Source organism: Monodelphis domestica, chromosome 7, assembly GCF_027887165.1.
Source record: "Monodelphis domestica isolate mMonDom1 chromosome 7, mMonDom1.pri, whole genome shotgun sequence".
NCBI classification, from domain to species: Eukaryota; Metazoa; Chordata; class Mammalia; order Didelphimorphia; family Didelphidae; genus Monodelphis; species Monodelphis domestica.
Window position 1 is genome coordinate 139,186,658 of NC_077233.1, and position 12,315 is coordinate 139,198,972.

Below are 12,315 nucleotides of genomic sequence, written 5' to 3' on the forward strand. Positions count from 1 at the left end.
CATAATTAAACTTGGCTGTATTTTATGAATAGTATAAAGATATTAAAATTGAAAAGTTAATAATATTTTCTAATTGTCATATGAAAGAAGGTCAAAATAGTTCAGACTTTACCCCCCTACACTTTTGACTATTTAAATCCTTTTTTTTAAAGGTAGGATAAAATTGCTTTAGGAAGAGCAGAATCTATAATTGACTTTTTGATTAACTGAACTTCAGTTAATCAAAGCCTCTAAATGAAATTTTTTCCTGTCCTTTGCAAAAATCAAAGTAGCTTGTTATAGTTTGTTTTATCAAGTATTTATCTTAAAAATCAACCTCTAATCTGTAGTTAACACAATTCTGTCTGAAGTATGCTAACTTCCCATATTTGCAATACAATTGTGGATATTGAGAATTGTAGTAATCCTTCATTTTTGTTATTAATCCATTTTTATAAATTATAGACATCAAGAACCAAGATGAATTTAATGTTTTCCAAAATTATTTACATTTTTTAAAAAATTGTAGTATAAAATATAATATATATATATATAATATAAATAGCTTCCTCTATTTTGTTTGTCCATTCACTTTTATATCAGTGTGTATATTTTTCTTTTTATATTGTAGCAAATGTTATATTTTAGTTATTTTGTTAGAGCATTTTAACTATTTCCTGTATTTCTACATGTTTGGCATATTCACAGCTTTCTAGCTTATCTGAAATTTTAAGTCATAAAGATTCCATGCCTATCACAGTTTCATGATGCAAGAGCAAACTCCTAATAAATGTTTATTGAATTTAATTCATTGCCAGTTGGAAATTCAACACATTAATTTTACATAGCATTTTCATGCTGTTCTCATTTTCAGTTCTTAGACATTGTAAAGTAATTTGCCATCAAAGGAAAATTTGGCAATAACTAAGGCAGGAAAATAAACTATTAGGATTGAAAATCCATCTAAAATGCAAAAGTTGAAACAAAAAGTATTGAATCTTTTAACCAGAAAATTCAGTAAAATAGAACCTCTATTTATGTGTCCCCATTAATCAGGATTGTTTTAACTACTTTAATTTTGGCTCTACTCATAGACTCATAGACTCTCACAATTAGAAGAGACTAAGGGAATCTATTCTAATTTTCCTTCTTCCCAATGCAAGAATCATTTCTATAACATTCCCAACTTAGTACTATTAACATTGTAAAACATAACTGTACTTACATAATTGGTTGTTGGTTTTTTTTGAATTTGATTTCAGAACTTAACACTTATCTCTTCTAGAATTTCATGTTATTGCTTTCAGCCCATCTTTCCAACCAACTGTACTAATTTTTGAATCCTGATTGATAATTAACTCATACACATTTTGTTGTATTAGCTGTTCCTCTCAGTTCTGTTTCATTAGCATGCCCCTTGAATCTTCATGCATATAGTTTGTAGAAATGTTGAATGAGACAGGCCCATGGATAGAGTCTTGACAAATTGACAAGGAGCTTTTAATTGGATCTAGTTATTTAACTCCTTATGAATTGTTAATAACCATATTATCAACCAGCCCACAGAAGCTCATGAGAAATTTCGGTTTTAAGCAAAACATCTGACAATGCACTACACTTTTGGCATTCTCATGATTTGTTTGTTATTCTAGTAAATCTATCAAAAAAGGAAATGAGATTAGTTGATAGGATTCCTCATTAAAAATATCTAGCAATTTGCACATGAGGCAAATCTTGTAGAGCCTAAAGGGTAATGAAAACTTAATTTTAAAGTCTTAAGTTATAGAAAAATAATCTTTCCCCCTAGAATTTTAAATTTATTTTTGATTTAGAGTTGTGTTACTGTTCTGATGAGGCTAGTGTTATAATCCTATATTTATAGCATTTAAGGGTCCTAAGTTTTACTTTACCCTTTAAATATCCCATTTTCAAAATTGCATTAAAAAAATAAATGTAGGCTGTTCATTTTCTCTCCATTTTTTTCCCTTATCTCTCAACTAGCAGAAATAGACTTACTACAACTCAAGGCAATTTTAAAAATAGAAGTTATCAGTTCAATATTGTATGGTTTGAATAGTCCCTCCAAATAAGTAATTAGTTTCTTTTTGAAAAATTCAATTGATTGTCCATGATTATTAAAAAATAATGAAATTCACACATTTTAAAAGTATGTGCGCTCTTTAGTTGGGATCAAACTACCTTAAGCCAGCATTGCTGTATTGGCACACGTGGCAGGCCAGCATGGGGGGATCTGCTCTGTTCCCCCTCTTTCCAGTGTCCCAGGACATTTTTTGCATGCCCCCCTCCTTTGTCCAGCCGCCCTAAAGTAAGCACTTCCTCCCTCTGCTATTTGGGGTAATGCAGGGAGCTCACAAGCAGCTTGAAGTTGTAATTTGGGCATGTGAACTCCAATGCTGCTTTAGGCATATACTTTTGAGAAATATTTTTATACAGAACATGATCTTTTAGAATAGCAATTATGTCCCTTGTTCTGCTGTGTTACATATAAATCACAAGGTATTACATTATTTTTAGGAGAGGTAAGGGAAGAACACTGTCATATTTTTAGATAAAAATTTGAATACCTTTTTTTCTTCAAACTAATCTCTTGAAGTGCTGAAAATATTGACTGGAACCCTCCAAAAACAGAGTTAATTTGGGTTGTGATCTGAAAAGATATTAACTAAATCAGAAAGTTAAATAAACATAAAATAAAATAACTTGGCCCCATTTGTAAGGGAGTTTTTTGTGTGTTGTGAGAACCTTGCTCTTGAGTTCATGTCTTGTGCATATAAACCTAATCTGTGCATGACATTTTTTTCAATTTGCAATGAGCACCATGTTTTTCAGGACATCAGTCAAGTGGAGAAGGCCTGGGCAGATACATTATGTGTTTTTTGTATTCTTCCTTAGATCTCCTGTTCCAATAGTCCAACAGTTACATCAAGCTCTGGTAGCAGTAGTTCCTTGTCTCCTATTGGACCCCTTTGTAGGCAAAGATCATTAGCAAATGGTGGTTTATGTTCAGAATCTACCACATCAGGCGTTTCTTCACCAACTTCTAGCTATCCAAAAGCACCAGGTTTTGAACGAGAGGATCAGGTATGTCAATAAAATGAAAATTGACAATAAATAAAGAAGACATGTTTGCTGCTTTTTATTTTCTACTATAATAATGACTTAAATTTGATTACTTGCAAAGTAATCAAACTTGACTTTAGTCTGTTGGTATTCAAGTAGGTCTTTGGTGGTGGTACTGTAAAAAACTTAGCCTTGAAAAAGAAAATTGAAATTTGCTTTTAGAAACAGTTTCATATATAAATACTGAAATGCCCCTCAAATTAATATAGTAAATTCATTTTATATCAATGATAAATCTGAAAAGATTATAGATGAACATTTGACCTCAGGTCACATATGTCTCTCTTTGTGGTCCTCAATAATTGGGTCCCTGAAAGACAATGGGATTACATATTTCCTTTTATGAATTTAGTTATTTCTGAGGTGTGTTTTATGTGACTGAGCAAAGGGTTTGTTATACTCTTCTAAGGTTCTTAATCTTTTATGTTATGGATCCCTTTGGCAGTCCAATGAAGCTATAAACCCCCTCTCAGAATAGTGTTCCTAAGTGTATAAGATAAAATGTATAGGGTTACAAAGAAAACCAGTTATACTCAAATACAGTTATCAAAATATTTCAAAAGGGAGGGAAAGTTCACAGACCTGTTCTGAGACTTGAGTTTATTGCACATTTACATCTTTGTATAGATAACAGCTGTTTACTCTTAATCTATCTATTGTCTTTTTCTTCTGATACTCAGAATGGTCCCAGTCATTTTGATATCTATCTGCAATTCACATTTTTCTATAATACTACAATTATTAAAGGAATGAATGTAACAAGTCTTGAAAAATATTTAAAGTTGCACATGAAATAAAAACCAAAAATTTACTCATTACTACAGTATATGTAATATATAGCTTTGGAAAATATTATCTGTGAAATGAGCCATACAAGCAACTGAAAGTTACCGAAAGTTATAGTTTTTTACTCCTGGAAGATAGTATATTATGTAGGAAGTTTTATACCTGAATTCTCCCCCACCCCCCATTTAAAAGGGGGAGAGAAAAGCAATAGATATAATATCCACTGAGTAGCACTTTTTGAGAGACCTGTATGCAGCGTGTGCAATGGCAACGTTTTACTAGAAACAGCTTAAGACTATTCTCATAGAACTAATGTTAATAAACACATGTAATCATCTCACCTAAACAGTAACACAACTATAAACTTTAATTAGAAATACAATTCTGGGGAAAAAAATAAAATAAAAATTTAAAAATATGGTGCAGGACTGCTTCATTGAACATTTAGCATATGAGTATTCTTATAGCTTACTTCAAATTAGTTTAATATTTACTATTTATGATTTAGGGCAAATCACATAAGACTTTAATGGAGTTTTAGTTATCTTTTTCAATCACATTTAGATCATTGAAAAAATATGAAAAGTACCCAACTAAAAATCCATAGGAGATTTAAAACTATTTTAATGATTTTTTTTATAACTTGAAAATTTTAGCTTAGCCCATTCTTTCAACAGAGTTAAATCTACATTTTCTCACTTCCTCGATTCCAGAGTTGGAGAAATTGGATGAAAAAGTAGGCATAATATTATAGAAGTAGGCATAGGAAGTAGACTAGATATTGCTACCTAGTTAACCTAATTTTAGGTGGAGTTAAGAAATTTAAATCTAGTGTATACTAATAATAGAAGACATTGCCTATGGTCATGACATTGAAAGCTGGGAAGATAACCCATTAGGGTCTTTTTGAGTAATGTCTGAAGAAGCATTTCAATTGATGGAACCAAAACATCATTTTGGTGATAGAATTTTATATAATTTGGGGGACATTTTTAGAAGGTAGTAGAAAGAAACTCAAAATAGCTACTTACTATAAAGATGATATTCTAAATAACATCCAGACCTAATTATTTTGACATAAGTTCTGCCTGCTATCTTAGAAAAAATTGTACTCACACATTGTTATTAGTATGAAAATTGGAGTTTCAGAATCTCCATCAAAGTGAATTCAGTCTTCAAAGAACCAACAGTTTTGCTATATAATGATCATATTTAAGGGAACCAAACTTTATGAAGATCTCATGATCCTTGTTTTCTCTCTCTGCTTATTAGTTAATATCAAATTTTCCCATAGAAGAGAAATTAGAGCATATAGGACTGAAACCCCCCCCACACACCCACACACCTTTTTTTTTGCTAAGCGATTTAGGAGCATGTGGAAAGAGCACAATTTAGTATACTCTTAGTTATTCATAGTTACTAGAATAGTCATTAATTGGTTCATAATTTGCCTTATGATAGGAGAATCAAATGAATCGCTTTGGCAAAGAACTTTTGCCTGTTCAAATTGATCACCGTCTTTATTAAAACTATTTTTTTTTTAATTTAGTCAGTGGTACTATTGGACAGTATTTGTTACTATTGTACAAATACAACTTCAAAAATTCCTGAACCTTTGTGAACTCCATACATTCTACCATCATCAGGCTATAGAAAGGTCTATGACTTAAACTCAAATGAACTATAAATCAAATGGCTTCCCCATACCTGGCCATACATAGTGCTACTTTCCATTTGCCCCTCCCATCTTGAACAGCCAGGAAGGAATAATGGCATGGCTGTTCATACCAGTTGGATGAACTGGAAGTTACCAAGCTACATGTCAGGCCAAACACCCGCTCTGACATTATGTCTTAAAAAGTCCTTGACTATCACCATATTCACCACTCCGTGCCCTCTAGACCCCTGGTTAGTGTTATCTGACCTACTTGTGCACCCTAAACACCCTGAGCCTTGCTGTTCACCTACAGCTAAACTCTTTAAGACATCCAGGCCTTTTCTTTTGCTGTGTAGATGAATTTTACATATGTTATTTCCCACATTCATATAGAAACTTCTTCAGAGCAGGAACTATGTCTCCTCTGTTCCCCCCAATTTGTATCCTTAGTGCTTGGCATGTAGTAAGTGCTTGATAAATGTTTTTTCTTTCATTCACTCATGTAAGATTCCCATCAGTTTTTCCTTATAAGTTTATATGCTCAGATTGAACCCTTTGAGTTGTGTGCAGATGGAAAATTTGCCACACCTGAGCTGCATTCCCACCATCTTTTTAAGTTAAGTCCTCATTTTATATAAGGAGGCTAGGGAGATAAATTTAGCTGAGACCCACTCTGTGGGGCCCTTTTTTTTCCAGAGCTTGTGCTTTTTACATCTCAATATTAATAAGCAAGAAAAGAAGGATTCCTAGCAGCATTAGGAAAAGGAGCCATTTGGACACCTTAATGGTTTCCAATTTGACAAAAACCAAAAGGTTTTTTATAGAGAAGTGATCATGTTATTCTGTTTTTATTCTGTACAATGATATAGCTATATGTGTGTGTATGTATATATATATATATATATATATATATATATATATTTATTTATTTATTTATTATTGATGCTGCCCTTAGATGCCAGAAAGGTAGCACGAATTAACAATCATGTTATAAAGAGGACGTAACTTAAAAGGATGCTGGGAATGTAGCTCAGGTGTGGCAGATTTTCTACCTGCTCAGCTGCAATTAGATAATCTAAGCATCTTCTAGAATGATTGCTAAGAAGAGTAGTAATTCCAACTTGAGATAATGAAATGAGGAAATAAAAGGGTAGAAAATGTGTCTTCAGGGTTAAAACAAATTGAAGACTTCAGACCTAGAAACAAGTCTTTATGGCTACATGGTTCACAACACAATGATTTTTCTCCCACTACATACCCTATTTGAACAATTCTTATTTATTCTGTGTGATTATGTAAGCAACTCACTTGACAGTTGCTTGTTCTTGATATAGTAAAGGAGAAATTGTAGCAGATACATAGACTCCATCTACATTAGCCAGGTTATCCAACTGATCCTTTTTTTTTTTCATGACCTTGGTGAAATGAAGTAAAAATGACAGGAAACCTCACTCTTGCCTTTTAATAGAAGAGCTGATGGAAACAAAGTTGTATACTTGTGAAAGTTTTTTCTCTCCTTCTAGGATGTAAGTCCCTCGAGGACAGAATATATCGTTTTCTTTTTCATGTGTGTATTCCCTGAATGTTTAATGTGGTGTTTTCAAATCAGTTCAGTCAACATTTATTTATTATATATGTTACTATAGTAGGTATTGGTAGATGTGCTGCCAAAGTAAGCACACTGTACTAGATATTGGGGGTACAAAGATAAATTTGTCACAGATTCTGCCCCCAAAGAACTCAAATTTTAATGAAAAGAATGAAAAGTACTTAAGTAACTATGAGGCAAGGGAGAAATAGCTTTTACTTGCCTTATATAGCTGACATTTATATAGATAGATATTAAAAGTGTTAACTCTTTTTTGCAGATAATGAAACAGAGGCTTAGAGAAGTTAGGTGACATTCCAGGGGTCACACAGCTATTAAATATCAGGCAAAGAATTAAAAAAATCATTGGTCTGGTGCTAGAAGGAACATGAGAGATCCTCTAGGTCAACTTCATTTTCCATATAAGGAAATAGACCCTAGAAGTCACATGTTTTGCTTAGGTCACAAAAGTGGATCAAGAGCAGGAATCCACACCAAATCCCATGACTCTAGTTGCATTATTAGTTGTTGCCAGTATGGAAGCCTGACTCATTCCAAGTCCAGTACTTATTCTTCCTGCTAGCTCTCATTCACTGCCTTGCTGGTTATAAGCATTTTGTAATGAATGAGTGCAGGAAACATACGTAGAGTGACGTCATCTCTCTTTACACAGTGTTCATGAAGACTTTATGCAGAAAAGGATTAGAAAAACAGAATATTGTCTCCATGTCAGTGAAGGGAATTGATGATGAAGACATTGCTGTATAGTAGTCAACAAATGATAATGATAGCAAAATTGTTACTCCCATTGTTGAAACATCTTCCAATAATACACCACTGTGTGGTTGGAGAAAATATAGCTCTTGTTTTAATATTAAAACCTAACAAGGGGCAGTTGGGTAGCACAGTGGATTGAGAACCAGGCCTAGAGACAGGAGGTCCTAGGTTCAAATATGACCTCAGATACTTCCCAGCTGTGTGACCCTGGGCAAGTCACTTGACCCCCATTGCCTAGCCCTTACCACTCTTCTGCCTTGGAACCAATACACAGCATTGATTCCAAGACAGAAGGTAAGGGTTTAAATAAGTAAGTAAGCAAATAAATAAATGAAAGCTAACATAATCTGAATCTTTCTTTTTTTTTTTTTAAGTTGCTATATAAATCTAATTATGCAGAAAAAAACCAAAAACCCCACCAACCTTAGTCCACTTCTACCTACTTCACCCTTGGAACTTATTCCTTGTGGATCCATTTTGTACAACTAAGAAAGGAGGAAGAAAATGGGCAGAAATACACAAAAATTATAATAGATAGTAAGGAGGGATAATGGAAGCAAATCAAAGCACACTAAAATTTAATGGTATGGCCACTCATCAATTATTTTTCATTCTTGGAGAGGTCAGGGGTGAAAGAGAATACAGACCTCTCTTCTTTGGGAGTGCCAAATAAGTAAAAAATTAAAAAAAAAGGATGGTGGAATTCTCCATAAAGTACTATTCCACTTAAATGTTCATTTTATGGCAAAACTATTGGTTCTAGGCCTAGAATTATATGCATGAGTACTATTATTTCTATAGACTCTAAAATGACAATGATAGTTTTCCGTCTTAGGAACAAGATGATAGCTAGACTCTATTTGAAATAATTGCTAACTAGAATGTCTTTTAGAACATCTCCCTTGTTGTCTTACTAAATTTTGATTTGTTTTCACAAAACTTCATAAAATATAGGCTATTCATTCTAGTTCTCCTAACTATTTCTCTAACTTAACTGTCCAGCATCATTCTGTGAGGGTTTTGTGGTATATATCCATGTGACTGTGAGGTAGAAATAAATAAACTGAAAAGACTGACACACAGTCCTAAATAATTTTCCTGATTTAGCTGTTTTTACTTTATACATTCAAAACTCAACTTGGATCAGGAGTTGTTTTTAACCTAAAGTCAATATCCCTAATTCTCTTTTACAATACAAGTATTTCTGTGTTTCAGGCAAAACAGAGAAATTTGCCTACTGAAAATAACCAGAAAATAAGTGAACAAGACAATAAACAGGTACAGTCAATGAGACCAGTCTTTTAAATTTGTTATCTTTGTGAATAGAATATGCTACTTTTATTTTCCAAAAAGTATTAAACGTTCATGCTATAGGTTTTATTTTATTATTCATACTGCAGTTTTGTAAACATTCCATCAGTTTTGTCATGTAGCTTGGCTATTGTATTCTTATATGAATCTTTTTGGGTGTTAAATAGGTTTTTCATGTTTTGAGGTTTATACTTTGGAAATAGTACAAAGAGGGCTTTAAACACATAGTTTTAAAAAAAATCTCTTGTGGAATGAAATATTCTATAGAAATCTGTCAACTTTCCTAGCCAATCTCAAATGACTGCACATTGTATGCTTAGGCAGTATGGAACAAAATATATTATAAATCAAAAGTGAATTTTTTTCAGAATTTTTCTGTTCTAAGTTCCATAAATACCCTTTGTCATATTTGTTGTCAATATTCCAGTCTTGGTGAACCTCTTCTTTTTCTCTGTAACCAAAAAGAAACATGTATATTTTAGGTTTTCTGTAGTAGGTTCTTCTAGAATTGATTCCTGTCATTGACATTTAGAAACTGTATTTTCTGCCTATTGGCTAAGAAGTTCAGTTAATGAGCTTACTTTATAATGCTTTGTTATGGAAAAGGAAAAAAATATCCTAACCATACAACTATGGAGACTTGGATGTAGCTGATAGTAAATGCCTTAGGTTCTTCCCTCTGTACCCAGCTCTCATTCTTCCTATCATCAAACCTTGCAGATAGGCACCTTAGGACTTTTCCTTTAAACAGGTGTTGGGAACTTTTTTTTTTGCTCAGGAAAGTTAACTCATGGGGAAAATCAGCCAAAGGGATCTAAAAGAAGGAAAACCAAACTGCATATCAGTTTAGTTATATAGGAGTGGGCTTTTCTTTTTAAAGGGAGAGAGACATATTAAACATTAAAAACTTTTTTAAAATTAAGAACAAGCAATAATGGTATTTAATAAATACAGTGTATTTAATAATATTTTTCAAATCTACATATTGATGGGGATGGAGGAAGGTAAAAAGTGGAGAATGGTGAGAGAATATAAAAAAGGAGATATTCTGAAGAAGAAAGAAGTTCTAGAATGTTAAACTAGTTTTGTTCAACCTGCTTTGCACTGGGGTTGAAGATTATAAGAATGATTACCTAATCATTATTTTTTGGAATGTCAATTAGATGATTAACTCCACTTTTCATCTCTGTAGCTGATATTTATTTTTAGATGTTTAGGAGTGTTGTTTTGAATGGGCTAGTACTTGGAGGAAATTTATTTCCCTGGGCTACAGTTGTGACCAAAGTAACGGCACATCTTTGGACTGATAAAACTAAACTGAAAACTGAATCTAGCCTGTGAATCAGAGACTATCCATTCCTCTCCTAAGGGAATGAGCACAGGGAACATTAAAGGACACTAAATTCCTGAATGGCAGAGCCAAAGAGACTCCCTGCTAAATAATTTTTGATGGTTGATGGGACTTAGTTTAGCTGTTGGAGACTTTTAGCCCATTTTTCTATTCTTTTTTTTCTGCCATGAAAGTAAGTGATAATAGATTTTCATATAGGCCTCTAAAATATTCTAGGTAATATCACAATATAATGATGTCACCAAAGGCATATTGGTTCACTTTAAAATCCCTGCTTTCTTAACACTCAACCACATGACTTTGTTTTAGAGGAGGCCTAAGAGAACTACTCTTCAGACTCTTCTGCTTCTTGGGGCATTAGTTAGCTCATCTTCCTCTTACTAAAGGAAGATTGTGGCTTCTTGGAAGAAATAGCATTTCTTTTTATACATGACCCTTTAGTAAGCAATCATTGCTCTATTTTATATTTGTTATGTTTTAGACTAGGATTTTTGAATGGCTTTATCCTGAGAGGCTTTATTTTTCATTCTAGGGAAAGATAGTTTCAGTTATATTTGTTAAAGTCGTGACTGCAAAAGACAGGGCTAAGAATGATCAGACGTTAATCATGATTGTTAACTCTAATCCTGTTAGTCATTAATGTGATGGTTCCTTGATACTTTTCTGTAGTTGAAGTTTGGTTGTATGTCTGCATTGAGAATCAAGAAAACACAGATACTCACTACACTGTTGCCCAAATCTAAGATTCCTTTCACTTATCCTTGTATTCCTATCCTTGAATTTGTATTGGGCAAATTGTGACTTTTTAAAATGTTGAGCTTGTTTAAATGAAAAAATAAGTAATGCATTGTTTGGAGCTGCTTTCTGGTTTGTTCTAGACTTATCTTGAAGGAGCTCCATTTATTGTGTATTCTTAATACCTCCCCATTCCCCAAAAGTCTTACTGGGTCAACCTTAGCTCAAACTTTTATGCTCTGGAAACCCATGTGTCTTTCTTCTCAGTAGATGAAAGGAAGTTCCTTTCTAGTTTTAAGACAATGCTTGATGGTATATATTAATCCTTCAATGAGTTTTAGCACACTTAGGCAGTGCTAAATTATTGCTTTGGTCTCCTTTTGAGAAGAAATTACTTAGAATATTCATTCTTCAAAGTTTTTGTAGCTTTGCTGAATTGCCACAGATTATTTTAGGATGCCTACCAGATTCTTAGAATAAAATCAATTTCCCTTCTTATTAGTTATGGGAAAAACTTATCATATGAGAAGTATTCAATAATTTTTCTTTATACAAAATAGGCACAAACTTATCTCCTGTTATAAGAAAAAGGAAGTTTAGCTACATCTTACTTAGTGTTTTAGACTTGTATTTCCTTTGCAAATTAGCATCTATAATATGTCATATACTGATTGTACAGATTTTGTAGAAGTTGCTAGATCAACCCAATATTTTTATTTATTAGTGGGGTATATATCCCCACTATATATATATCTCGAGGCCTACACTTGAATAGTATTGGTTATTTAAAAGGTAAGGTGCCACTTTAGTGCCTTGGGAAAGGGGTATATCTTCTGCCCAGTAATGTTTGTATTTTAGAAGTTGAGCTCTCTGGCACTCAACCATACAGAGTCTTTCCACCTTTTCTATATAGAGATAACAGGTTTGGGAAATGAATGATTTATGATTGGAGAAGATGTATTACCATTTGATATTGAAGATATAATGAAC

At 33.0% G+C, this 12,315-nt stretch overlaps 1 protein-coding gene across 24 annotated transcripts in view; it reads left to right on the forward strand.

The window, feature by feature from the left end:
* The window catches only part of UNKL (unk like zinc finger), a 151,480-nt gene that overhangs the window by 91,698 nt on the left and 47,467 nt on the right, over nucleotides 1–12,315 (forward strand). For 17 of the 24 annotated variants that reach the window (XR_008913542.1, XM_056805665.1, XM_056805667.1 and 14 more), the window contains 2 exons: nucleotides 2,893–3,081; nucleotides 9,144–9,206. Coding sequence is in view for 22 of the 24 variants with exons in the window: in XM_056805665.1 (XP_056661643.1) it covers nucleotides 2,893–3,081; nucleotides 9,144–9,206 (252 nt within the window). In the remaining 2 variants the exon portion in view is untranslated. The remainder of the gene's footprint in view (nucleotides 1–2,892; nucleotides 3,082–9,143; nucleotides 9,207–12,315) is intronic. The other 7 variants (XR_008913543.1, XM_056805677.1, XM_056805678.1 and 4 more) reach the window with 1 other exon arrangement.